The sequence below is a fragment of the Sphaerodactylus townsendi genome, linkage group LG01 (assembly GCF_021028975.2).
Source record: "Sphaerodactylus townsendi isolate TG3544 linkage group LG01, MPM_Stown_v2.3, whole genome shotgun sequence".
Classification (NCBI taxonomy): Eukaryota; Metazoa; Chordata; class Lepidosauria; order Squamata; family Sphaerodactylidae; genus Sphaerodactylus; species Sphaerodactylus townsendi.
The window spans coordinates 102,461,322-102,488,752 of NC_059425.1; the positions used below are offsets into that span (position 1 = coordinate 102,461,322).

At 48.7% G+C, this 27,431-nt stretch overlaps 1 protein-coding gene across 1 annotated transcript in view; it reads right to left on the bottom strand.

The window, feature by feature from the left end:
• Nucleotides 1-4,687: 4,687 nt before the first annotated feature.
• LOC125437613 (metabotropic glutamate receptor 1-like) overlaps nt 4,688-27,431 on the bottom strand; it is a 124,399-nt gene continuing 101,655 nt past the window's right edge. Inside the window, exons 6-7 of the mRNA XM_048505372.1 lie at nt 5,188-5,250; nt 4,688-4,701 (exon numbers count right to left, since the gene is read on the bottom strand). Of these exons, the coding sequence (XP_048361329.1) occupies nt 4,688-4,701; nt 5,188-5,250 (77 nt within the window). The remainder of the gene's footprint in view (nt 4,702-5,187; nt 5,251-27,431) is intronic.

Genomic DNA, 27,431 nt, shown 5'->3' on the forward strand with positions numbered 1-27,431 from the left:
GGGGGGGGTGGGGGGGGGGGGGGGTGGGGGGGGGGGGGGGTGGGGGGGGGGGGGGGTGGGGGGGGGGGGGGGTGGGGGGGGGGGGGGGTGGGGGGGGGGGGGGGTGGGGGGGGGGGGGGGTGGGGGGGGGGGGGGGTGGGGGGGGGGGGGGGTGGGGGGGGGGGGGGGTGGGGGGGGGGGGGGGTGGGGGGGGGGGGGGGTGGGGGGGGGGGGGGGTGGGGGGGGGGGGGGGTGGGGGGGGGGGGGGGTGGGGGGGGGGGGGGGTGGGGGGGGGGGGGGGTGGGGGGGGGGGGGGGTGGGGGGGGGGGGGGGTGGGGGGGGGGGGGGGTGGGGGGGGGGGGGGGTGGGGGGGGGGGGGGGTGGGGGGGGGGGGGGGTGGGGGGGGGGGGGGGTGGGGGGGGGGGGGGGTGGGGGGGGGGGGGGGTGGGGGGGGGGGGGGGTGGGGGGGGGGGGGGGTGGGGGGGGGGGGGGGTGGGGGGGGGGGGGGGTGGGGGGGGGGGGGGGTGGGGGGGGGGGGGGGTGGGGGGGGGGGGGGGTGGGGGGGGGGGGGGGTGGGGGGGGGGGGGGGTGGGGGGGGGGGGGGGTGGGGGGGGGGGGGGGTGGGGGGGGGGGGGGGTGGGGGGGGGGGGGGGTGGGGGGGGGGGGGGGTGGGGGGGGGGGGGGGTGGGGGGGGGGGGGGGTGGGGGGGGGGGGGGGTGGGGGGGGGGGGGGGTGGGGGGGGGGGGGGGTGGGGGGGGGGGGGGGTGGGGGGGGGGGGGGGTGGGGGGGGGGGGGGGTGGGGGGGGGGGGGGGTGGGGGGGGGGGGGGGTGGGGGGGGGGGGGGGTGGGGGGGGGGGGGGGTGGGGGGGGGGGGGGGTGGGGGGGGGGGGGGGTGGGGGGGGGGGGGGGTGGGGGGGGGGGGGGGTGGGGGGGGGGGGGGGTGGGGGGGGGGGGGGGTGGGGGGGGGGGGGGGTGGGGGGGGGGGGGGGTGGGGGGGGGGGGGGGTGGGGGGGGGGGGGGGTGGGGGGGGGGGGGGGTGGGGGGGGGGGGGGGTGGGGGGGGGGGGGGGTGGGGGGGGGGGGGGGTGGGGGGGGGGGGGGGTGGGGGGGGGGGGGGGTGGGGGGGGGGGGGGGTGGGGGGGGGGGGGGGTGGGGGGGGGGGGGGGTGGGGGGGGGGGGGGGTGGGGGGGGGGGGGGGTGGGGGGGGGGGGGGGTGGGGGGGGGGGGGGGTGGGGGGGGGGGGGGGTGGGGGGGGGGGGGGGTGGGGGGGGGGGGGGGTGGGGGGGGGGGGGGGTGGGGGGGGGGGGGGGTGGGGGGGGGGGGGGGTGGGGGGGGGGGGGGGTGGGGGGGGGGGGGGGTGGGGGGGGGGGGGGGTGGGGGGGGGGGGGGGTGGGGGGGGGGGGGGGTGGGGGGGGGGGGGGGTGGGGGGGGGGGGGGGTGGGGGGGGGGGGGGGTGGGGGGGGGGGGGGGTGGGGGGGGGGGGGGGTGGGGGGGGGGGGGGGTGGGGGGGGGGGGGGGTGGGGGGGGGGGGGGGTGGGGGGGGGGGGGGGTGGGGGGGGGGGGGGGTGGGGGGGGGGGGGGGTGGGGGGGGGGGGGGGTGGGGGGGGGGGGGGGTGGGGGGGGGGGGGGGTGGGGGGGGGGGGGGGTGGGGGGGGGGGGGGGTGGGGGGGGGGGGGGGTGGGGGGGGGGGGGGGTGGGGGGGGGGGGGGGTGGGGGGGGGGGGGGGTGGGGGGGGGGGGGGGTGGGGGGGGGGGGGGGTGGGGGGGGGGGGGGGTGGGGGGGGGGGGGGGTGGGGGGGGGGGGGGGTGGGGGGGGGGGGGGGTGGGGGGGGGGGGGGGTGGGGGGGGGGGGGGGTGGGGGGGGGGGGGGGTGGGGGGGGGGGGGGGTGGGGGGGGGGGGGGGTGGGGGGGGGGGGGGGTGGGGGGGGGGGGGGGTGGGGGGGGGGGGGGGTGGGGGGGGGGGGGGGTGGGGGGGGGGGGGGGTGGGGGGGGGGGGGGGTGGGGGGGGGGGGGGGTGGGGGGGGGGGGGGGTGGGGGGGGGGGGGGGTGGGGGGGGGGGGGGGTGGGGGGGGGGGGGGGTGGGGGGGGGGGGGGGTGGGGGGGGGGGGGGGTGGGGGGGGGGGGGGGTGGGGGGGGGGGGGGGTGGGGGGGGGGGGGGGTGGGGGGGGGGGGGGGTGGGGGGGGGGGGGGGTGGGGGGGGGGGGGGGTGGGGGGGGGGGGGGGTGGGGGGGGGGGGGGGTGGGGGGGGGGGGGGGTGGGGGGGGGGGGGGGTGGGGGGGGGGGGGGGTGGGGGGGGGGGGGGGTGGGGGGGGGGGGGGGTGGGGGGGGGGGGGGGTGGGGGGGGGGGGGGGTGGGGGGGGGGGGGGGTGGGGGGGGGGGGGGGTGGGGGGGGGGGGGGGTGGGGGGGGGGGGGGGTGGGGGGGGGGGGGGGTGGGGGGGGGGGGGGGTGGGGGGGGGGGGGGGTGGGGGGGGGGGGGGGTGGGGGGGGGGGGGGGTGGGGGGGGGGGGGGGTGGGGGGGGGGGGGGGTGGGGGGGGGGGGGGGTGGGGGGGGGGGGGGGTGGGGGGGGGGGGGGGTGGGGGGGGGGGGGGGTGGGGGGGGGGGGGGGTGGGGGGGGGGGGGGGTGGGGGGGGGGGGGGGTGGGGGGGGGGGGGGGTGGGGGGGGGGGGGGGTGGGGGGGGGGGGGGGTGGGGGGGGGGGGGGGTGGGGGGGGGGGGGGGTGGGGGGGGGGGGGGGTGGGGGGGGGGGGGGGTGGGGGGGGGGGGGGGTGGGGGGGGGGGGGGGTGGGGGGGGGGGGGGGTGGGGGGGGGGGGGGGTGGGGGGGGGGGGGGGTGGGGGGGGGGGGGGGTGGGGGGGGGGGGGGGTGGGGGGGGGGGGGGGTGGGGGGGGGGGGGGGTGGGGGGGGGGGGGGGTGGGGGGGGGGGGGGGTGGGGGGGGGGGGGGGTGGGGGGGGGGGGGGGTGGGGGGGGGGGGGGGTGGGGGGGGGGGGGGGTGGGGGGGGGGGGGGGTGGGGGGGGGGGGGGGTGGGGGGGGGGGGGGGTGGGGGGGGGGGGGGGTGGGGGGGGGGGGGGGTGGGGGGGGGGGGGGGTGGGGGGGGGGGGGGGTGGGGGGGGGGGGGGGTGGGGGGGGGGGGGGGTGGGGGGGGGGGGGGGTGGGGGGGGGGGGGGGTGGGGGGGGGGGGGGGTGGGGGGGGGGGGGGGTGGGGGGGGGGGGGGGTGGGGGGGGGGGGGGGTGGGGGGGGGGGGGGGTGGGGGGGGGGGGGGGTGGGGGGGGGGGGGGGTGGGGGGGGGGGGGGGTGGGGGGGGGGGGGGGTGGGGGGGGGGGGGGGTGGGGGGGGGGGGGGGTGGGGGGGGGGGGGGGTGGGGGGGGGGGGGGGTGGGGGGGGGGGGGGGTGGGGGGGGGGGGGGGTGGGGGGGGGGGGGGGTGGGGGGGGGGGGGGGTGGGGGGGGGGGGGGGTGGGGGGGGGGGGGGGTGGGGGGGGGGGGGGGTGGGGGGGGGGGGGGGTGGGGGGGGGGGGGGGTGGGGGGGGGGGGGGGTGGGGGGGGGGGGGGGTGGGGGGGGGGGGGGGTGGGGGGGGGGGGGGGTGGGGGGGGGGGGGGGTGGGGGGGGGGGGGGGTGGGGGGGGGGGGGGGTGGGGGGGGGGGGGGGTGGGGGGGGGGGGGGGTGGGGGGGGGGGGGGGTGGGGGGGGGGGGGGGTGGGGGGGGGGGGGGGTGGGGGGGGGGGGGGGTGGGGGGGGGGGGGGGTGGGGGGGGGGGGGGGTGGGGGGGGGGGGGGGTGGGGGGGGGGGGGGGTGGGGGGGGGGGGGGGTGGGGGGGGGGGGGGGTGGGGGGGGGGGGGGGTGGGGGGGGGGGGGGGTGGGGGGGGGGGGGGGTGGGGGTATTATATAATTACTGCACTACTTTTTTCATCATTCCTATTACCCATCTCCTCCCACTTATGACTGTATGACTATAGCCTGTGCTGACATTTTATTTTATTTTATTTTATTTTATGATTTTACATTTTATGTTTTCATTACTACTGATTGTTTCCTGATTGCTTACTAGACCTATATGACAATCATTAAGTGCTGTACCTTATGATTAAGTGCTGTACCTTATGATTCTTGACAAATGTATTTTTCTTTTATGTACACTGACAGCATATGCACCGGAGACAAATTCCTTGTGTGTCCAATCACACTTGGCCAATAAAGATTCTATTCTATTCTATTCTATTCTATTCTATTCTATTCTATTCTATTCTATTCTATTCTATTCTATTCTATTCTTCTATTCTATTCTATTCTATTCTATTCTATCCAGTTAACCAGATAAGAGTCCACCGCTCATATGGAGGAGAGGGGAATCAAACTCGGTTCTCCAGATTAGGATCCGGTTTTCTTGACCGCTACACCAAAACATCGAATTTGATATTAGATATGACCGTCAGTTTTCCAAAAGTCTAAGCTTTGATTAACAAAAATAAAAAAATCTGGCCTTTAATGCTGTTCATAGGCATGGGGGGCTTGGACAATGGCTGGTAAAATACAGAAAAATGGAAAGACTTATTTACTCAATAATTGATTAAAGTGTAGAATTCACAACCAGTTGACATAGTGGAAGCTACAAGCATAGATGGCTTTAAAGGGGGATCAGGGAAATACTTTAGCCTCTATGCCCTATTTGTTGATCATCCAAAACAACTGGTTATGCACAATATGATGCTGGTCTAGATGGTTTGACCTGGCAAAGAGCAAGAAAAGAGGGGCTCAGACTTATCTGGGACCCTGTTTGAGAGATTCAACAGCATCCCAGTGATTCTGGCCGTGAAAGCCTTCGACAATATATTTTGGCAATATCAGCATGGAGCCAGTGTGTGTGTGTGGGGCGGGGGGGGGGGGGGGGGCCTGCATGCCCATTTCCCACAACTTGGAAATCCCTGTTATGGGAAATCCCTGTTATGGGAACTGGGGTGAGTGCTTTGGGAAACATTCCCAGCTTAGGGGCTGTTGGACACCCTCACATTGAGTGGCAAGGGAGACCACATAGAAGCTGGTGCCCAAGTAATATCCTTCAACCTGCCATTCTGCATGTTCTCCCCATGCCCAGCAGGCAGGCTGTGGCTAGGTGGAGCAGTACATCAGCCAACATGGTAGTTGCCCAATATTTTGATCAGTTGCTCCATGAATGCCAAGGCTGCTATAACCAATAAAATTGTCAATGTCTTACCTCGGAATTCTGGGGTTTCTTGGTAGTTTCTTCCCTCCTTATTTCCTACTTCCTTCTTAAACTCTGGGCTCACAAGACAGGGATAAAAGCAAGTAGGCACATAATGTTTGTATGCCGATGCATTGTTGCTTTTCATTTCATTAGAAAAATATATATTCACTTCCATTTCAATTCAAGGAAAAAATGAGGACATATACTGGTCAGATGGTCATTTGATAATTTTTGGTATGTATTTATTAACCTTGGAATTACTCTTAGAAGATTAGATGACTTTACATAGACTTTAATCAGTCTCCTATAAAGGTACTTTTCAGAATCAAAACTAAGATGCTCAACTGTACATCTTCATCTTCTGCATTTGGCCTCCATGTGCACGAAGGCAAATCCTGTCACTGCTTGGAAAAATACACACAAGGAACTTACATAGTAGATGTGCTACTTCTGCAGAAGCTTCTATGGTAGATGTACTGCTACTATCCTCTAGTAGTACTAACAGGCCTCCGATAGCTACGTCCCCAGAATAATGTTCCACTAGTTCTGGTGGGTTTTCTGGGCTGTGTGGCCGTGGTCTGGTGGATCTTGTTCCTAATGTTTTGCCTGCATCTGGCATCTGGCTAGCAGCTTCAGAGGTGTATCACAGAGGGAAGTCTGTTACACACTGTGCCCAGTGAGAAGGGAATGTTTAATGGGGTATATATTGTCCATGCCCCAGGGTAGGGAACCAATCAGTAAGTGTTTGGGTGGAACTTGTTATGCAAATATGTGGTTGATAGTATTGTATTGTGGGTGGGGTTTATCAATTAGGAACAAGATCCCTGGGAAGTAAGGAGTCTTCAGGAGTAAGAGCATGACAGCTCAGACCAGGTTGATAACAAACTGGGGCTGAGCCCAGAGCAACCAGAGCCCCTGAAGGATGAATAGCAGGCCAGCCAGGACTCAGAGCCCCAAGTGCCTGCAGAAGCAGACCATTCACCCAGCCTGCCCCATCTGAGGTGCCTCAGGCAAGTAGCTCACTTGAGCCCATTCATCATCAGAGACAGCGCTATAGAAATCTGCTATGGGCTAAAAGGCAAAGTGCACATTTGCTGGCTCAGAGAAGGCACCTCCCTCAGCAGGAGGAATCAGATTCCTCTCAGGTTGAAGGCTAGGCTCCTGGGAAGCTTTATATCAGGGAGGATTGCAGACCCCACAGGCCTGGATGCTGTGAATTGCATCCTTTTACCATGCTGACTTTGTGGACTCTGATCCTTGGACTGGACCTCTTTGACTCTGAGCCTTTGTGATGGACCCTTGACTTGGCTTTCTCAGATTCTACAGACTGCTGTTGCTGGCTCTCGCTCCCTGCTTCTCTCCAGACACAGCTCTGTGCTGTAACCTAAAACTTCTGGCCAGCAACCTAACTCAGGACAGATGTAATTAAATGAAGAGAAACATGTTCAAATGGACCATCCCAACTATTTCATCATTTATTATTTGAAATTTCGCACATTCCCCCATATCCCTCCCACACATACACTACTCTTCACTGTATCTTTTCAAATAAAAGTCATTTGAACAGGCTGGATTTCAAGACTAATAATGGAAAATCAGTGTACTGTAACAAATGCCTGCCAGGTGCCACAATAATCTACTGTCCAGGTTCAATTTCCTGCATGAGTGAAATGCCTTTTGAGGTATGGCACTAACATATTGTGAATGCTTGGACATGTTTTACACAGTAGTTAATTCACATCTTGATGGGTGGCACCTCTTCATAGCCAATTGGGCCATAAAAAAGATAATTGTTTTTATCTTACAATGGGCTGTTATTTGAAATATTTTTACAGGAATATTAATGTAACCATCTTTTAAATTATGATACCATTTCCCCTGGTGTTTCTATTGTTGTTTTCTATGACATTTCCTCTGAAAGTGTTTTACTGCCAAGTGTTCATTTTAAGATATATCTAAATGCTGCAAAAAACATGGAGCTGCTGCCCAAAATGGAAGCCTCATATCAAGCTCCCCCTTCTTTTCCATAATGTGTAATATTCTTCTTCTAAGTCTACATGGAATGGGGCAGAAGAAGCACTGGGGCAATCATGTTGCTGCCTCTATATCACTCAATATTATATATTAGGGAAGAGTGGAAGAAAAGGAGGAAATCTGACATGATGTTACCATTTTCCGCAGGAACCTTGTGTTTCTTTTAACACTTATAGTGCAATTCGAAGGGGTGTGGGTGGGAAATGGACTCCTGGAAATGGTGCGACAGTGTGCTGATGTGGGTGCCCCTTCTGCCATATAAGCAAATATTTTGTGTGACTCCATGGCACCCAACCCCAGCAACTGCTGCTGAGTCAGCACTGCTCCAGTGCAGGAGCCCACACCAATTTGGGGGTGGTCAGGGGCATTTCTGGGGGTGGAGCCAATTTTAGTTGACTTCCATAGTGCTTTCAGCCCAGGAATGCCTCATCACTAGCCACCAACTTATGCCACCAAAAAGTGTGGTGTAGTCCATTGGCCTCTCTCTCTCTGTGTGTGTGTGTGTGTGTGTGTGTGTGTGTGTGTGTGTGTGTGTGTGTGTGTGTGTGTGTGTGTGTGTGTGTGTGTTGCAATTTTATTTTTCCGGTCCTTGCTTGTTATCCGACTGACTAATGGTGGACCAAAGGGGTCCTCTTTGGAATACAGTGGAATCTCTACCCACCTCAACCAATGCTTGGGGTGCCTAGCAGTGCAGTGCCAAAATGGGGAGCACATTCCTTGCAATGGCTCAGTGCACCAAGGAGAAAGAACTCTGTCTGGATTTGCCTTCCTCCAAAGCAACTTGCACAATGTTTCTCTGACACCCCTCCTGACAGGATTAAAGTCATCTCAAAGACCTTGCCTTGGAGAGAGATTCTAGCTCCAACCCTGGACAATACCACCCCCTACCCCAGTGAAGACAATGGATGTGCTAATGTGCTTCCCTGCCAAGTTTTGTACTAACTAATGTTTCTTCCTCTAATACCTTTAATGACTACCTTATTTTGCATTGTCATTGTTTCCCAGCTGTAATTTCATCAGCTAACATCACCCTTGGAGACACTCCTGAGCCTGGCTAATGTCTCAAACCATTATATCAGTGACCCAACCATTAAGGTTGATGTCTTTCTTTCCCAGGAAAGGCAGGGAATCTCTTTGTCTAGGGAGATTAAGGATCACTCTGCATACCGTTCAGGGTCAATTTTTCCCTATAAGAAGCCCATTCTCCCAATTGTCAGTGTTCAGTATCTCTGTGATATTGTTCCACAGTGCTGTTCCTCCAGAACTAAGTGCGGGTCATTCAGTTCTGTTTCATTCTGCTCCAAGATCAGGTGACTGTAACTTTTATTGCCTCTCCCCATATATTCATAATCTATTCCAGACCTATCCCCTCAAAACTGTTGATATCCTAGGACTGTGTGTGTGTTCTGCTGCTTATTGTATGCTTGTGTACACCCAATAAAGTAAAAAAGTGTTAAACTTTATTTGTTCTCTTATGAGTTTCTTATGAAAGCTGACCCTTGTATACATAGGCAATCAAGTTCTCATGTTGCCTGGCCTTTTGCTAAGCCAAGAGTTCCTGCTAATTCCCCTCTCTCTAAAAGGGAGAAACTTCCCACCACTTTGGAGCTGATGCTGCATTGAAGCAATCCCCAATCTGTCCCTTCTGTGGATTGCACTATTATTTTTGCAAGAGACAAACATGTGCTGAATCTGCCTTGAAGCTTCACTTCTCCATGGAATAGACCTAGCACCTGCCATACTTGCTGTTTGCTCTTATCCTCATCAGAAAACATTTATTTATTTAGAATTTCTTCCAGCTTATGAGTAACTGGATAAGGAAAATGAGTATTCTTCTGAAGATATTTTCACACTGGACATTTGTATTAATCATAATTATGTAGTCAAGTAAGGAAGGAGTGAACTGAACGGGTGAAACCTAAAAAGGAGGGGGGAAATTTTATCTATGAAAATGTCTCCATCATTTAATTAACAGCACTTAAATAGTAGTAAACTTTTTGTACAGTATTTTAAATAATAATTTTAACCTTGCAATGTTATTCCTAAAATACATCTTTGTATCCTCCCACTATAAAAGTAGATAAAAAATAATTATGCTGCATGTTTATTTCTTGTATTTTGATCCCACTTGTTTTCCTGTGTGTCATCCAGGAATCTAACCAGAAAACTATTTAGCTTCTACAAGACTGCTGCAATTTTGTTTCCAATATACTAGTCCCATGGGCTACTGCATGCACCCTATTGTTTATCTCATAATTAAACTGAACACACCATATCCAGGGACTTACAACACTTACAATAGCATTCAAGAGTGAAATCTTCCACCTGTCATCTGAAGTAGAAGAGTCTTGAGAGGGTTGTAGTTTCTCCTGTTTCTGAATGTTTGAATCAGTTCTGTGTCAGGCCCTTTCCACACAGCGGAAAGGGCGCCTCTCCATCATCAGAAATTATGCCGGTGGAGGGGAGGGGGCTATTCACACAGGAGCGTGCGAGCAGCCTCTGCAGAGGCCAGCACAGAAGAGGCGGCTCCGCACGGAGCCACCTCTTCTGCATCCCCCCCCCACTCACCTTGTCCTCCAGCGTCGGTCTGGAGGGCTGCAGGGACCCACCCATGCTGCCCTCCGACCTCCAGGGGTCAGAGGGCAGCATGGGCGGGTCTCAGCAGCCCTCCAGACCGACGCTGGAGGACAAGGTGAATGGGGGGGGACAGGAAAGCGGCACCTTCGGCGCGGTGCAGTTCATACCATGCCGATGGGAAGGCGGCACTTTCCAAAAACCTCCCTCAGGAAGGGAGGTGGAAAGCGGCGCCTTCACACTGCTCGGGGGTGCTCGGGGCTGCACAGGACACGGGGCCTGTGCAAACAGCTCCCCATGGACCAGTGTTTTTCTGTCCCTGGGCCGCTGTTTTTGGCCCTGTGCAGAAAGGGCATAAGAGTCACTTCAACATTACAGGAAAGGCTAGTTCTGCTATGTTATATCAGACAAACAGGCCAGTCTCTACCCAACAGAATAAATCAACATAAATCTATTAAAAATCACAATACTCATAAATCAGCAGGGGAACATTTTAATCTTCCAGAATATTCTATTGCTGACTGTAAAGTGGCCGTTCTCCTACAGAAATCTTTCAGGAGGAAATTGCAATGTGAGATTGCAGAACTAGAATTCATTAACAAGTTCAAGACAATCGGCTGAATAGAAATAGGAGTATTATCCCATTACAGATTCTAATTTTCTGCACTTTCTATACATATCTCCTAATCAAGATAATCACATTTTGCATCTCTGTATCCTAATTATAACTGGCCCTTTTTTGTAACCCCCTACCACCTTTTGTAACCCCCCTACCAAGATGCAAGCACAGATGGATTTTCATTTGTATCTGACAAACTGAGATTTGGTTCACGAAAGCTTATACCCTGGAAAATGCTGTTGCTACTGGACTCAAATTTTCTCATGTTATGATGTTCACTACTTCAGAGTCAAAGGAAACCTGTTTTTCCTAGAAAATGTATAGTAGCTCTGAGGGACTATTTGCTTCTAACATTATGCTGTACTTATTTCTTTTTTACACCTTCATAACACCATAAAAAAGCCAGATTATCCAGCACATCTGGGTCCCATTCTTGTTTTCCATCGATATCCCTACACTATGCATATATATTACCGTATTGAACACAATTGCAGCCTCATATTGGAAAACTGTTTGCCAATCGAAAATTTGCTTGGCCCCAGTAAAAGTGCTAATGAAGCAGGAATCAATAGAGTTTGTGAATTGCTCCCTGTCATTCCTTCTCTAGTGTCTCAAATGCTGGCTCCCCCAATAATCCCTGCCATTAGGAAATCGGGTATTGCCAAAAAATGTTCTGAGATACTGGAGGAAGAAAAAAGCAGGAGGAAGACCCCTTTTCCTCTTTTGTTTGAGGCCTGTAAAGACCTCCATAGGGAGACACTGGAGTTTGTGTCAGCCCCGTTCAACCCTGATCATCCAGCAGACACTCACATCCCTGTCTTGCCAGTAACGGACATTTTCAGTTCAAATTCCTGCCTTTTAAAAAGTTATAATAAAAGATTTTGCTTATTTGTTATGGAAGAATCCTAACATAAATATTGAGGTAAATATTTCTAAATATATATTATACAGTATCCATTGTAGAAAATATTATACAATAGCTATTGTATAATGGATACAATACCCACTGTATGCAGAAAAATACCAAAAGATTTTCCAAACTATGAATGAGTTCATACTCATTCAGGGTAATGCTGCAATACTGCTGGCAGAAAAGGAGATGAGGCCCACCATCTGTCACGGAGGGTCTATTTTATGAACTGAGACCTTGTGTGAATGGTGAGTTATGGAGGAGACCAATTCATGTAACAGCTCCAGAGATGAATACTAACAAATACAAAGGTGTAAGGAGATCTGCAAGACCTTCCTCAAACAAGCTGTCTAAACTTTTCAAAGCCTGTGGATTTTCACGAGAAGGCTGACCCAAGTATAGTGTATAGCACTGCTGTTGAAAGAGATCAACACTTTGCTTGTACTTTGATATTTACTTTGCTTGTTATCACTAAAAAACCTCTGAGGTATCTAGTAAAAGTATTTCTCTTCATATCTAAAGATACATCATGGTGTTTAAGTCATTATTATTATTATTATTTAATTAAAAGCTACCAAGTCTCATTAAGAGTTGCTTTCTGTTTCCTTTCTCTCTCTAGTTCATATCTGAGCTAGAAACAATGCATACATACAAATAATAAAGAGCTGCATTTATTTCTTTGCATTGAACACAGGTGATTCTCAGTTGCCTGGTGACCAAGATCCTCAAATACCTGTTTTCCTCTTTTATACTCAGCTATTTAATTAGTCTTATATATACCATTTCTAGTGTAGTTCTTTGACTTATCCCAATTAAAGTTAGGATATTAACGATGGTTGCTAATTTCATACTATCTGCATCTTTCATTCTGCAAGGTCATTGCAAGGTGACTTAAAAGCAGCATTTGGGCATGCTATAAAATGCTGTAAATGGAACAGAATGCCTTGATGTGGGTTTGGTTGCTAGCTCCAGATTGGGAAATACCTGGAGATTTGGGGGATGGAGATTGGGGAGGGTGGGGTTTAGGGAGGAGAGGAACTTTAATGGGGGTAATGATTGAATGTTCATTATCCAGAATAATCATATTTTAAAACAACCATTCAAAAGGCAAACTACTGTGGTTGTATGTGGAAAAAATACCTCTGTTTTGGGATACAGCATGTCTGAAAAGTTTCTTCTTGCAATGTTAATTCATTGCCTTGGAGCCACTGTCAACTGCAAACTGCAGAAGCAAAAGATCACTGGAATTTGAATAGAAGGATTATTTTACAAGCAGATCAAAATCTGAGCAATAGCTATATACACGCATTCTCCCTGGCCTCATGTGTGAATAATTCAAAATGAAATCCCTCTTTTTAACACCCACACACGCTGGTCCAGCTCCTAAAGTGGACTCTCAATGCCACTCCACTAGAACACAGTTTTCACACATACAATCAACTTGAATTTGGAGTTATCCAGAGTCTGCACTAAAGATGTCCCAAGAACCTGCCATAATTAGATACGGGTCCAGTGAAAAGTAGATTTCACCTTTGAATGACTCTCTGCATGATCTGCATGTTCCTTCGAGCCCTTGGCCTAATGATACAACAAGAGTGGACAGGCAAAGTACTTTCCATATTGTAGCTAGGCTACATAAGAAAAAGAGTTACATAAATGGGAATCATTTGATTCCTTTGGACTAGCACAGGTTTTTCCCCCAGCACAATACCAGTCATATGCGCATTATAATGATGCCTCTTGGCTTTGTGTTTTGACATTGACCAGTAATTCTACTAGGAAGAAATTATAAGTCTTATGACTTCTTGTTGTTTTGGAGAGCAAGACGAGTGGAAAGAAAGAAAAGACATTCTTTGGACTCAGATTCTGAAAAACAATTATGTATGTCTTGCCCCCTTTATTGATTCAGATTTCCCAGTCCCAATTAATGGAAGCTGGATTCTGCACCCCTCTGTCCCTGGCCATTGTAATGAATGAAGTTCTTTTCTCTCTCTTGATGTTGATTTTTCCTCAGTTTATAAATTCTGCCATTTAATGATTCTCTACTAGCTTTAAAATTCAAACCTATGAATAGCTGCCATTCTTGCTGCCATACCAGTGCCTCAACAGTATCACTGCATTATGTAAAGGACATAAGAGCATTTTTTGAAGATGAAGTGAAAGTGAAGCCACCAACAATATTTTACGGTTCATGTTTCAGAGGCCCTTTCCGCACGGGCCATTTACAGCACCCTGGGGACGGCAAAAACGCCGTCCCTATGGAGCTGTTCGCTTGGGGGGGGCGCAGCTGCATTGCAGCCGCGCTGCCCTCGCTCCCCCCCAGCGGCACTAAGCCGCTGTTTCCAAACCTCGCTCCCTGAGCGAGGCTTTCTGGAAACAGTGACTTCCAGCCCCCCCTTTCCCGATTGACGTACCTTCCCTGCGACCTTCCAGCACGTCGTCCAGGCCTGGGGACATGCCCCTCTGTCCTGCAACTCCAGAGCTGTCGCACAGGGCAGGGGGGCGTGTCCCCTGGCCGGGGCGACATGCCGGAAGGTCGCAGGGAAAGTATGTCAATCGGGTGACGGCGCAGAGCTGTGCCATCTTCCCTGCCATTAACGGTGTGTGTGTGTCGGCGTTGTATACCATGTCTGTACGGGTCATAGGATATATACACTCAAACATTGCATATTATGTGTGCAGTCCCATTGATAGGTGAACTCTCTGTTCCCTTTTCACACTGGTAACCATCTATGGGTAAATGTTCTTTTAATCATTATTTTGCTATAAAATCATCACACAAAATCTGGAAAGAATAATATTGATTTTTGTTTTGTTTGGCATGCCCCCAATAACTGTTATTGGCTTTCTTCTCTGGTTTTGGCATTAATGTATGTTTATATGTTTTTATTGAATTATTTTTATATTCTGAATATTATATATAAATTGAAATGTTTTAATGTTCACCATCTTGGGAATACTACTTGGGTGGAAAGGCAGCATAGAAATGTTCAAATAAATAAACCAAATAGTATGACAGTACTGGGCTGTAGGATCCCCAGACTATGTTAGATGTCTCAGTGGATCTCAGGATTTTTCAGATAATTCTTTCACAATAATTTATGTCATCAGGGGCACATAACTTTAATATTCTGTCTCTTAATAGATACCTGAATAATCGTATCCTTACAACTGCTCAACAAAGCTAACCAAGGTGAATCAGAATGTAAAGTTATAGTTTTGCTTCTCTACCTCGAACTTAAGTTATTAATCTACTTTAGAAATTCATTAGTTTCTCCTCTTGTTAACCTCAAACTGGTGGCAAAAGATCTGATTGTGAACATAGATGTCTCTTTGCAAAATTTAATATGACATTGATTGGCTACCACCTATTCTTCTTGAGATATGCAATCCCATACTGTATATAATATTAGACATCTTATCTTTTCTTTATAGAATTAAGCCACTGGTTCTAAAAGGCTAAAATATTAATTGAGAGTTCGGTTTTTATTCAGATTTGAGTTCAAATGCATCCTACCCAAGCTGCAAAAGTTGCCTAGTAACAGCTTTAAAGAGTGTTATTTGCTTTCAAAGTGACAAGCTGTTATTTCTTCCTTCTTTAAAACAAAAACATAAAGAAAGACTAGCACTAACAGAAGAGAATCTAGTAATTACTGCACCAAATAATAGTGGAAATGGCCCCATTTAGATGAACACCATGATAACATTTGATGTCTTCCTGATTGCTACAACATGGCTTCTTAGGAGAGAAAGTAATCCCTCCTCCCCCAGTCACTGTAAGCATAAGAAACAAAACTACCACTATATAACCCAGCTAGCACTAGGGAACATGAATTACATGGAAGGCCGACATCTCGATGAATCACTGTGAGTGTCGTCTTCAAACAAGTCAATAATGAATGAGGATGAATGTCTGGCACAGCATCACTTAACAGCTGTATCTCAAAATATTCCTGAACTTTATTGAAAAGTCACATTGCAGAAACATCACACAGTTGGGACAGAGAGCTGATTCCACTGTGAGGAGACTTTTCATTTCACCACTGAAAGACTGGAACAGCGTTACTCAAACAGTTCCAGTGCCTGTTGGAAATGCAAAGCAACACAAATCCTGATGTGCTGATTGGAGGCTTTCTGAACTCCTTGTAGCCTCAAATTTCATTGGACTTTTTCTATGACTAATTGTATGTGAATCTTCACTTCAGAAAAGCAGAAAAAGTTATATTGCTTGGATCCTTTCCAGTCTGGTTCTGGGCCTTGTTGTGTAAGACTAAAACAGCTTTGGTCACCAAGATAGAGGACCTGTGCTGGGATGTGGACTGAGAGAGTGTGACAGTAATTCCCTTGGACCTCTTAGTTATCAGGTTATAATATCCTTCTGGACTACCAATCTGGGCTGTGATTGGGAGGCACTGTTTTGTGGTGGTTTCAGGATAGGTTTCAGAAGATCGTGTGGGGAACTACTACTCAGCATCTTTGCTTTTGATCTGTGGGATACCACAAGACTCTTGTCCCCTACAATCTTTTCAGTCTCCCCATTTGCAACAATTTATGTCTACACTCACACCTTCCAAATGATTCCTGGCCACCATTTTGTGATTTTTGCCATTTATTTTGAGTTTGTTACATGGAATCACTGTTTTAGTTCTTCACAGCAGGGGGCTGAAAGTCTCTGTACCTTCTACACTCCCTCCTTTGAAAATTCCTGCCCCAACAAATGCTCCAAAAACAGGCAATGGGCAAGTAGTGGGCTCACAAAATGGCACTAATGAGGACTTTGAAGACAAAGAGGCATGGGAAATATCTTAAGAGGACCACACAAGAAAATGAAGCCATTTCTAAAATGTTTCAGCCAGAGATTCATTTTTAAAGGAATTCATTTAAAATCTGCTTAAAAGCAAACTGTATTTGCATGAGGCAGGCATTTCAGGTCACTTGCTTTATCTCGCAGTACGCATCATACATGAACATACATAAAACATTTGGGGGTAAAAACAATGTGGAACTTCACAGAATAAATGTTTTATTTCCTCCCCTTCCCCTCCCTCCACTAGGGTGGGTGGGCCATGTCCAGATGCCGGGCCCCCTCCCCTCCTGTCCCTTGCATGCCACCCCTCCCCTTCCATTGCATGGCACCCCTCCCCCTTCATCCCCTCCCTCTTCTTCTGCTAGGGTGAGTGGGCCATGTCCAGATGCCGGGCCCCCTCCCTCCCCTCCCCTCCCTTCCCCTGCATGCCTCTCCTCCCTCCCTCCCTCTCCTTCCCTTTATTTCCTGCCCCAACATGTTTTAAAGCGTCTGTGTGAAAAGGGCTAGCATGACTGACAGAGCCTCCAACCACAACCAATTGTGTCAGATTTATAAAGTTCTTTACCAACAGAATACATATTTTTCATTCCTCCCTTTTTTCATTCCTCCCTTTTAGTTCAACATGGAAGAAAACTTCTGTAAAAAAAATCAATAGGTAGTTTACCATTTTTTGACTTTCAGTTGGTAACAAATTGGGTTTTATGGGTACTATGTCCTGATCCCTTGTACAATGTGAATTTGCAAGTAAATCCCACTTTATAGCCTATTTTGAAAGGTTTCGTAATTTAGCTTTTTGGTAAGGGGCAGAAGAAAAATGGCATTTTTCAATTCTCCTGCCAGCTGCACAACTGCATAACATCTTCAATGCTTAATTGAATTGTAAGTGTTGCCTGAGCCTCAGATAGGGCAGATGAAAGCAAACAGCTGCTGCCTGGAATCCACTGCCTGAGCTCTGGATAGAGCAGGTGCAAGTGACCAACACATAGAACCAGGTGTCTACATCCTGAATGAAACAGGCAGCAGTGGCAGTCACAATAGACAGCTGCACAGGGCCTAGATACAAAGGAGGGGGTGTGGAAGACTGCCTCTGATCAAGCTTCCCAAGACTCAATTGAGGCAGGCTGGAGGAGCCACCACACCATGTACAGAAAGTCTGAGCCGCAAACAGGGTAGGCTCAAGCAAAGTCATGGCAGGAGGCTACCCTTTTTGTTGGGTGAGGGTGAGTCTGTGGGCAGTTAGGACCGCCTATCATGCAATCTGGTGCAGCTGGCCTGGTTGCCCCTTGGCTAACTTAATTTAACCTCAGAAACACTACTACTTCTTTAGCTGTTACCAAATGCGCAACAGGAATGCAATGAAACATTTTTGTCTTTCTCTTCACCTTTATAATTGAACATGAAAAGCAACACTATTTTTCCTTAGTAAAAATATTGACTCCAGTTATTGCTTATTGGTTAGACAAAGGTGAAAGTGATTGCTTAAAATGGATTCATCACCAGATTGTCCTCATACAATAATTAAAAGAGAGAATGCTAGCAGCTTTTATCCCAGACTTTCAATGTGTCTCATGATTATGAAGCTGATTATTTGAATTTGTGTTTGCCATTGTGAGAAGAACACAGGACTGTGGCAATTGTGATTAGATTTTATGAACGATCAGATTGTGATCTTGAAAACTATTCATTTCCCTTTTTTAAAGATAAAACTCAATGGCTCAATATTTTTTGAGAAACTACCAGAAATATCTACCTCTTCACAGGAAACAAAAGGACTTTTTGTGGCAGTATTATTGCCATCAAAACAGAGATACATTTTTAAATGAATCCCAGAGGGGTAGCTTAAAAGCAAACTGTATTTGCATGCACAGAGGCAGGCATTTCAGGTCACTTGCTTTGTCTCACAATATGCATCGTACATGATTCTGTTGTTGCATAACATGATGAAGCCAACCTATCCATTAACCTATCCATGCAAAGAAAGAATATACTCAAAAAGTCAGTGTGTAATGTGTTTGTTTTTAAAGTTACATTGACGAAAAAAAATATAAAACATATTTTGAATCATTTTTTGTTACTTTCCCTCTAGAATTCCATGTATTTGTTCTTTGATTATCAACTCATATATAATTATACTGGACCTTTTTGGGCTCCGGCTTAGCTCTTTTTTTGCTCCTTGAGATGGATATCTAGTGTATAAGAATGCTTCTTATTTATCCTACTGACTGTACGTAGCACAAGCCAGAAGCAAATAATTAGAGACACGGCACATTTTACAGCTACTAGGTTTGAGAGTTGAACATAGACATGATCACCTGTGAGCTGAACATCCCATCTGCTCACCTGTCTATTGACAACTTTATACTGCTGTCAAACCATTTTGTACCTGTTCAGTAGCTGTGGTGGTAGAGTTTAATTTCTTTTTTCTTACTGGGGCTTATACATGTGTGTGATAGGTTAGATTGATTCTACCCAGGGTCACGGATGGTCATGTCAGGTCAATAAATTATGTGAAGGAAAAAACTGTGTCTCACAAATGGCTGTGCAAATGTGTATATAAATTGAAAATGGTAAGACTTTAAAGAAAATTAGTTATAACCACTGGCTGGTGGATTAATTTGCCTACTTTTTATTTATACCTTTGTTTTCCAAGTGATGTGCACCAACAACAAGTCTGTCAGAAAGGAGGAATATAGGATGACTGTTGGCTTCTGTGAGAATGTGCATGCATGAAATACTACCAATTTCTGGACTGTATATTGTGAATAACTGAAAAGTAACCCTATAAATAATCTCAAACTGTTTATGAATGTCCTGGCCTGCATGGCCCAGACAAGCCTGTTGTTATCAGATCTCAAAAGCTAAGCTGGGTTGGCCTTCATCAATCCTTGGATAGGAGACCACCAAGGAAGTCAAGGATTACTACATAGAGGCAGGCAATACCAAATCACCTCTGTTTGTCTCTCACCTTGAAAATCCTACAGGGCAGCATTAGTCAGCTGAGACTTGCCAGTACTTCCCATCACCACTCATAAACAGCAAACTGATTGAGGAACCATCAGCTCCCTGTTGGTAGCCCACAAGCTGAAGAAGTGGATATTTGAGCAATCACTGCAAATAATCTTAAACAACCTGCAGAGCCTAAATCATCTTACCCTGTAATTAAATGAAGGCATATTGTTATTGCAATTTACTTGTAGGCATACTCAACTGTGTGTCCCACCTAGCTGAATGTCAGCTGGATCTATAAGACTAGATGGAGAGGAGGTAAGTTGCAGCATACATGACTAGTATGTTGCATTTGGTTTGGTGGGACACAAGATGCACAGAATCACTGAAATTTGTAGCAAAAACTCAGGTCAGCAAGTTTCATTTGATGCTATGAATTGCCACAACAATGCTGCCTGTTGGAAAGTCAAGCAAAAAGGAACAAAGCTGTACATGTGATTTTGTCCGTGTTACACTGATATGAGAAAGGGTGAATAAAAACTGCTTGTTGCACAAACTGAATCTATTTTAATATAATATACTTACTGAGATTGAATAACTTACTATAATAAATACCATGTTTAAAATTATTATTCAATTTACTATTTTTCTTTCTAAACAGCCTATCTGTTAAGAATGCAGATAGCATATTTGCTTTTTAGTTTAAAAAGGACTGAAGACTGTTGTGCTTAAATTATGTCACCATAGAGATGCCAACAAACTCCAATAACATGACTAGACACTGTAAACACTCACATCCTTTCAAAACAAATGCACCTGACAAGAAGCCAATGTGTCCAATTTTTTACGCTTATAAAGGAATCAACACCAGATTGCTCATATTCTGAGATGCTGATGCCTTTTTATAATTTGAATCTTAGAATCTGCAATATAACATGGATGAAAAAGAAATCTTTTCTTCCTTCAGAGATCTACCGTGGAAGTGGAAAAAAATGTACTTAGAGGGAGTAGTTAAGTCTTGAGAATATGACATTCTATTCCTACTGCTTGTATAACTTCAACATAAGGCCTAGGTATTATACAATCTATATATATAAAAAGCTAACAGTGACTTTGTTAGTCATGTCCTAACACTGAGACGGTTGGACAGATCACCCCCAAATTTTCACACGACGCCCCTCCCTGTTGCGGGCAGGTAATTGGACCTTCAAATCGCCAAAAGTCCATACCTGAGCCAGGAAAAACTTCTTTTTCTTGGCGCACCAGGCCATGAAGCTGGCTGTGTTTAACTGTCACTCTTAGAATGTTCGTGCAGCATGTCTGTGGCCTGAGGGGTTGGTATGGACTTGTTCGCACAGATGGCCACAGATGAGCATTGAAAACAGTAAATAGGTAATACTGTTAGGTAATATGAGTGGAATTGAAACACATGCACACTTTGCCATGTGAGACCTCAGGTGGGGTTCCCCCCCCCCCCACACACGCAGGTAACTTTCACTCTCTGTGCCTCACCCACTGCTACCACACAACACACATACTCTCATACACATCCAGCTCATCCTCACACATCTCACTCTGCCCTCCCTCACATCCAACCACCACTTACCCACTTCCTCACCCATATTCGCCACAGCTCTCTTTTACTAAAAGCGAGCTGGAGTTTGCCTTTTTCTTATAAGAAAATCCGCGGGGTGGGGGCGAACCAACACTATTGGCTCCACTTCTTTTGCACATGGCCCTTTGAGAACCCAGGGAGCTGGCCTCGATCTGAACGCCTCACCACCCTGCCTCTGCTGCCTGACTGGGATAGCTGCTTGCCCCAGTTCTGCCTTACCCAAGCCAGGACTGTGCGTGTCAACCAGCCTCATGGACAGCGGGATTCACACTCTGGACAGTTCCGTTGTGGAATGGAAAGGGTTACCTTATACTAAAAAAAAAGACACCACCATATAACAGTGTGAACTGAAAAGGGAAAGAGGGATTCCTTTTGACCACCCCAAAAGGCTATGCTGCAGATCATTGGACCTGCATGGACATCTGTGTGGGTTGCGGACTGCGATGAGAAGGACAATTGCCACAGCCACGCGTGGCCGGGCCCCGCTAGTAATTAAATAAAAAGTATAAACCTTGTCTTGTTGCAGGCCTTCAGCTTCAATGCAAGACCAACAAAGAACAGTCACAAAGAAGGGGAAGGAAAAAAAGAAGCAGAAATCTATGTTTAAAAGTGAGAGAGATATTATATGTTTTCAAACACTGTTTAAAGATTTGCAAGGGAGAGAATGAAAGTTTTCAGGACCATGAGTTCTAAAGGAGATGAATAACAAAAGAGAAAGGGCAGAAACATGAAACGGGTGGAGCTCTGCATATAATATGTGCATTAATGGATTGAAAGTATATTTTATGATACATCATTTTCCTGTTTTGAACTTTTCTTACAATTATGTCATAAAAAAGTAATTCTACACACACAGCTGCTGCTCACATTAACATGTGTAGTCACTGAGTTAGAAAGGGACCAGCTGCAAAGTGAACCCAAGAAATTAAGGTACAAAACAAGAGTTTGGGACTAAAATGCTAAGATTCCTCATATCCTACTACAAAAATATGTTGCCAGTCTTATTGTCTCTGAGTGGCAGCTGATGAAAAAACATGGCCATTGGGCCTATCGTATGACATTACTTATGGAGAAAACCTAGAAGTGACATCACATCTCTCTAAAAATCACTGAACATTCTGTAGTAAAACTATAGAGTTTTGAGCAGTTCCTAGAGAGAACTGACATCACTTCCGGTTTGTGGGGGGAGGGTTGGTCATTATGTCACATTTTCACCAATAGCTGCACTTATCACCATGCCCTGGTAACTCTAAGCTTGATTTCTTTGAGGTGTTGATTAGATCCTAAGGGGACTGACCTGTCGACTGAGTCCAGCTCCAGGAATCCAAATGGTATCTGAGGGATTAAGTACACCTCCCCAGCTATACTTCAGATTGTTTGGGTTTATTTTGATGACTTTTGCTTTTGCAAATTTAGCTGCCAGACTTGCTTCTTCTGGAGAAAAATATGGGGAAAGAGAGAAATGTAAATCCTTCTGCTATTGTTTTTCCCCTCATAGAGAAAAGGTTGTTTTGTTTTAAATGAGTGTACCTTGGGGAAACTGAGAGAAATCTTAAGCAAGTTTGCTCAGAATTCTACTGATATCTATTCAATATGGCATACTCACAGGAAAGCGTTCTTAGGATTTTACTGATAGTTAACGAAAGTGCTAGTGGCAATGCTTAAAAGGACAAAGTTGTTGAGATACTTTTATGTGCATTCTGCCAAAAAAGAAAAAAACAGAGCAAAATTGTATCCCAATTCTTCATCCCCAAAAAAGAATCTGTTAACTTATGAAGTGGGCAGTAAAGGACTTGTAGCTTCTCAGGAAAAAGAACAATAGAAATTAAATGAACTATTTGTTAAAGTATGTATTTCAGAGTGCATCTGCCAAGAAAACTGACCACAGCATGATCCAACTGATGTTTTATTTAAAACACTTTATATGTATTTATTTATTGTGTATTAAAAGACAGCAAACATGGTGTGACTAGAGCAGTGATGGTGAACCTTTTCGAGACAGAGTGCCCAAATTGAAACCCAAAACCCACTTATTTATCGTAAAATGCCAACATGGCAATTTAACCTGAATACTGAGGTTTTAGTTTAGAAAAAACGGTTGGCTCCGAGGCGTGCGTTACTTGGGAAAAAGCTTGGTGGTAGTCGGTGGCTTTGCTTTGAAGCAACTGTGCAACTCTTCCAACGGGTGAATCACGACCCTAGGAGGGTTTACTCAGAAGCAAGCCCCATTGCCAGCAACCAAGCTTACTCCCACTGCACTAATCACACAATGTTTGCTGTCTTTTAATACACAATACATTATTTTTATCCACTTTAAATCTATGCACTGACCTATCACATGGTATCCTGAAATCTGTTTACCTGTTTTATTAATTCTGTAAACATTTCTGTCTTGTGATTCTAACAAACTTTTTCACAGTACCACAGATGTATTCCTTGTTTATGTATCATTTATGATTCATCAACATTACCCATTTTCTAGACAGCTCCTCATTTTTTCAGTAGCGCCAAAACCCCCCTGCAATTTCAGATTGCATCTGCCAAGAAAACTGACCACCGCATGATCCAACTGATGTTTTATTTAAAACACTTTATATGTATGTATGTATGTATTTCATTTATATCCCACCTTTCTCCCCAGTTGGAACCTAAAGGGGCTTGTGTAATTCTCCTCTCACCCATGTTATTCTCACTACAATTCTGTGAGATAGGTTAGGCTGAGAACTTGAAAGTGTATGACTGACACAAGGTCACTTAGCAAGCTTCAGTGGCAGAGTGGGGATTCGAACCTGCATCTCCAAGTTCCTAGTCCTACCCTCTAGTCCAGTGGTGGCGAACCTATGGCACGGGTGCCAGAGGTGGCACTCAGAGCCCTCTCTGTGGGCACACGCAAACAGAGTGCCCAACCACATCTAGGCCGGCCTTGGCCGCTGGGCTCAATTATTAGCATTAAACTGAAGACCTAGTTTTGGGGAAGCAGTGTAGGTAACCCAGCTAAGCGCTGTTAAACCCCACTGATTTTCATGTGAAGAACTAAAGCCTAGTGGCCTGAAAAATAGCAATATGGTTCTTCTCCCCTGACTGTCCTGGGCATCAGTAGTCAGCACAAATGCAAAACATGTAAGTAAGGCTGAAGGTGAGGAGATCTGTATACATTTCCCCATGCCATAAAACAGCAATTTTCATACTGGATATTAAATCTCACAAAAACCTCTCTGCTGTTGACCCTGAACTTTCCTTTGATGTCAAATAGAATTTTCCTACCATGATATTTGTTTAGACAGCCGCTGAGTCCTAATTGGGCTATTTTGTCCACTGCTTTCTGTAGCTTCAGCTCCTTGGGGGCCTGCAGTTTGTTTGGGCTAATAGCACTACCCACTATTGCTGCTTCTGGATTTAATTTTACTAGTCCAATAGTTTATGGACAAGGATTTCTGCATAAAGGTCAGTCCTGGAGAGCATTAAGCCTATTGATTCTACTTCCACTGACTGTAACAATGTAAAATGCAGCACTAAATGTCCACTTCTAAATTTTAAACCAGGGGATATTTTCTTTTGGGTACAAGAGAGCAGCAGCTTAGCTGACATGTACAGCATAAATCACTATTAGAAATAATAGTAAAATCTGCAGGCCTACTGTTTCATCTCAAAGATTTCCATTTAATTTTCACTCTTCCTTACTATGAATTGAACCATTGAATCTTTGGTTTGGATCCAGATTAGTGTTTCTGCAGGTACAAGAATTTTTGCCTATTCTGCAGTACCCCAAAATGCCTTCAAATCTTGTTTTTTTCTGATCTCCCCAGGAACTGGATTTAATGGGTCATGTGGGCTGCCATGGAAGCGCGTGGTAAGAAAGATGTTTCATACCCATGGAAAATGTTAGTTTGGACCACACGTCACGTTCACAGCCTTTTCAGCTTCCTCATGCAGAATTTTTCTGTCATATTTACACCATTTTAAATGTTATCCTTTGTGTTATCCATTTAAATGTTATCCATTTATGTTCTTTTATATTGGATATACATGGTATAACATTTATATATTTATTTTTATTTAGTAACTGCATTTATTCTCCACATTTTCTTGTTGAAACATTTGCATTGTAAGAGCAGTGCAAAAAAAATTCCTTGTGTTTTAAATTTTACCTAATTGTTTGATGCTGATTTTATTGAATTTTATGTGGCTGTACATCGCCCTGAGCCCTTTGGGTGAGGGAGTCTAAAAATGCAATTAATAAAGAAAATAAATAAATAATACATATCATGAACAATGCAAGAAAACTGGTTTACACAAAGGCATGACTGTGATATTTTAAAAAAACCTAACCAATTCGAAATGCCAGTGAGTGAAAGGAACAGGCTCACGTTACAACTAATTTTAAGAAACTAAAAGGAGAGTGTTTTCATTCATCCCTAGTGAGTATCTCTCACAAGAATTCTAAGAAAATATATTCAGACTTTATTCTTTTTATTTCACATGCCACTGGCTATTCTTTTTCAATACTGTTCCTAGTTTCTGCTGTTTTATTTTTCTCTGTAAATAATGCCTTCCCCACAATGTATTCTTTCAGAACTTGAACTGAACACCAGCAGAATTAGCAAGAAAGGCCTTCACATTCAAGGCAATGAAGAGTAGCACATTCACTTTCAAACAAATTGTTGGCATGGTAACAGAAAACATTTATTGCTAGAAGAAAGAGATGACAACGTGAGAGACTGCTACAAAAATAATCCCAAATGTTTGAAATGCATTGTTTGTTTGCACAGATCTTCATTCTACAGCATCAGTAAAAACCCTCCAAGAAAATAGTACCGTAGTTTAAGGCTCCAATTTCCCATTCTCTCTTCACAAAATATGTTTGCCCTTATAGTTCTCCTGGTATGTGTTCTACTGTAATGTGTTCTACTATAATTCTAATGTTCTACTGTAATTCCAATGTGTTCTACAGTAACAGTTCTACTGGTAAAGGAAGCCTGAGAATTACATTACTGTCTCAGTCAATATACTTCCCTCAGATAGCTCTGGTCATTCAAGCCACATTACCAAAAATCAGCAAGATGACAGAAATAACATATTAATAATAAGAAGTACTTAGATATGGAAGTAGAAAATCTACTAATTAATACAAAATTAGAAAGGAGGATGAAAAACAAAAAGTGCCTAGAAATAAAGAATGGAAGTTTGATGGCAGAAGGAAACTGCCTTCTGCAGTCCTGCTATATTTATTTGGCTATCAGGAAAGTCAGTATTGTTCAAGGCTTTCATTGCCTGAACCAACTGGATGTTGTGAATTTTGTGGGCATTGTAAGCCATGATTTGGCAGTTTTTGCTCCTAATGAGTCACCTGCAACTCTGGCTGGCAATTTCAGAAGCCATATCATGGCAAGATGTGTTTCTTTCCATGGTACAGTGTAGAGTGCTGCACTGTACCATGGAGTGAACCCCATCTTTCTGTAACGTGCCTCTGAAGATGCCAGCCAGAGATGCAGATGGGTCATTAGGAGCAAAAACTGCCAGACCATGGCCACACAGCCTAGAAAACCCACCACACACAGTAAAGAATTTTTGTTATTCATGTTGTGTGAGTGAGAGCTGTTTACATAGACCAGCGGTTCTCAACCTGTGGGTCGCAACCCCTTTGGGGATCGAACGACCCTTTCCCAGGGGTCGCCTAAGACTCTCTGCATTTGTGTTCTCCATCTGTAAAATGGATAAATGTTAGGGTTGGGGGTCAGCACAACATGAGGAACTGTATTAAAGGGTCGCAGCATCAGGAAGATTGAGAACCACTGACATAGACATTTACAGGCAAGGTATATGGTTCATAAACTTCAGCACCCAGCAGAGATGGGCACATGTTTTATCTTAGTTCCCAGATGCCTTGGACAGTATTCTGAGGTAGACAGGCCCTTTTAGCCACAATATAGCAGGATATGTCCTTCAGGGATCTATCTACACAACCCAGATTATCCTGAACTACATTCTGATGGAAAGCATTTAATGGCACTCAGCTAATGGAGACTTAATTCCTACCTTTGAGATCAGGAGTTCAGGGCCAAATCAAACATGATGTTGAAAGTTTCATGGATAGAGCTTACACTGATCCCATTACATAGCAGGTGTGTAATTAGGGCTGCCAACCCAGAGGTGAGACCTGGAGATCTCCTGGAATTAAAATTGATATCTAGACTACAGAGACCTGTTTGCCTGGAGAAAATGAATGCTTTGAAGAGAGGACTCCATGGCCCTTTCCGCACAGCGGAACGGGCGCCTCTCCACTGGCAGAAATTATGCCGGTGGAGGGGAGGGGGCTGTTCGCATGGGAGCGTGTGAGTGGCCCCCACAGGGGCCAGCGCAGAAGAAGAGGCTCTGCATGGAGCCGCCTCTTCTGCATTCCCCCCACTCACCTCATCCTCCAGCGTCGATCTGGAGGGCTACAGGGACCCGCCCACACTGCCCTCCGACCTCCAGGGGTCGGAGGGCAGTGTGGGTGGGTCTCAGCAGCCCTCCAGACTGATGCTGGAGACGAGGTGAGTGGGGGGGGGGACGGGAAAATGGTGCCTTTGGCGCGGTGCAGTTCACACCACGCCGATGGGAAGGCGGCGCTTTCCAAAAACCTCCCTCGGGAAGGGAGGTGGAAAGCGGAGCTTTCACGCTGCTCGGGGCCGCACATGACAGCGAACAGCTCCCCGGGGACCGGTGTTTTTCCGTCCCTGGGCCACTGTTTTTGGCCCTGTGCAGAAAG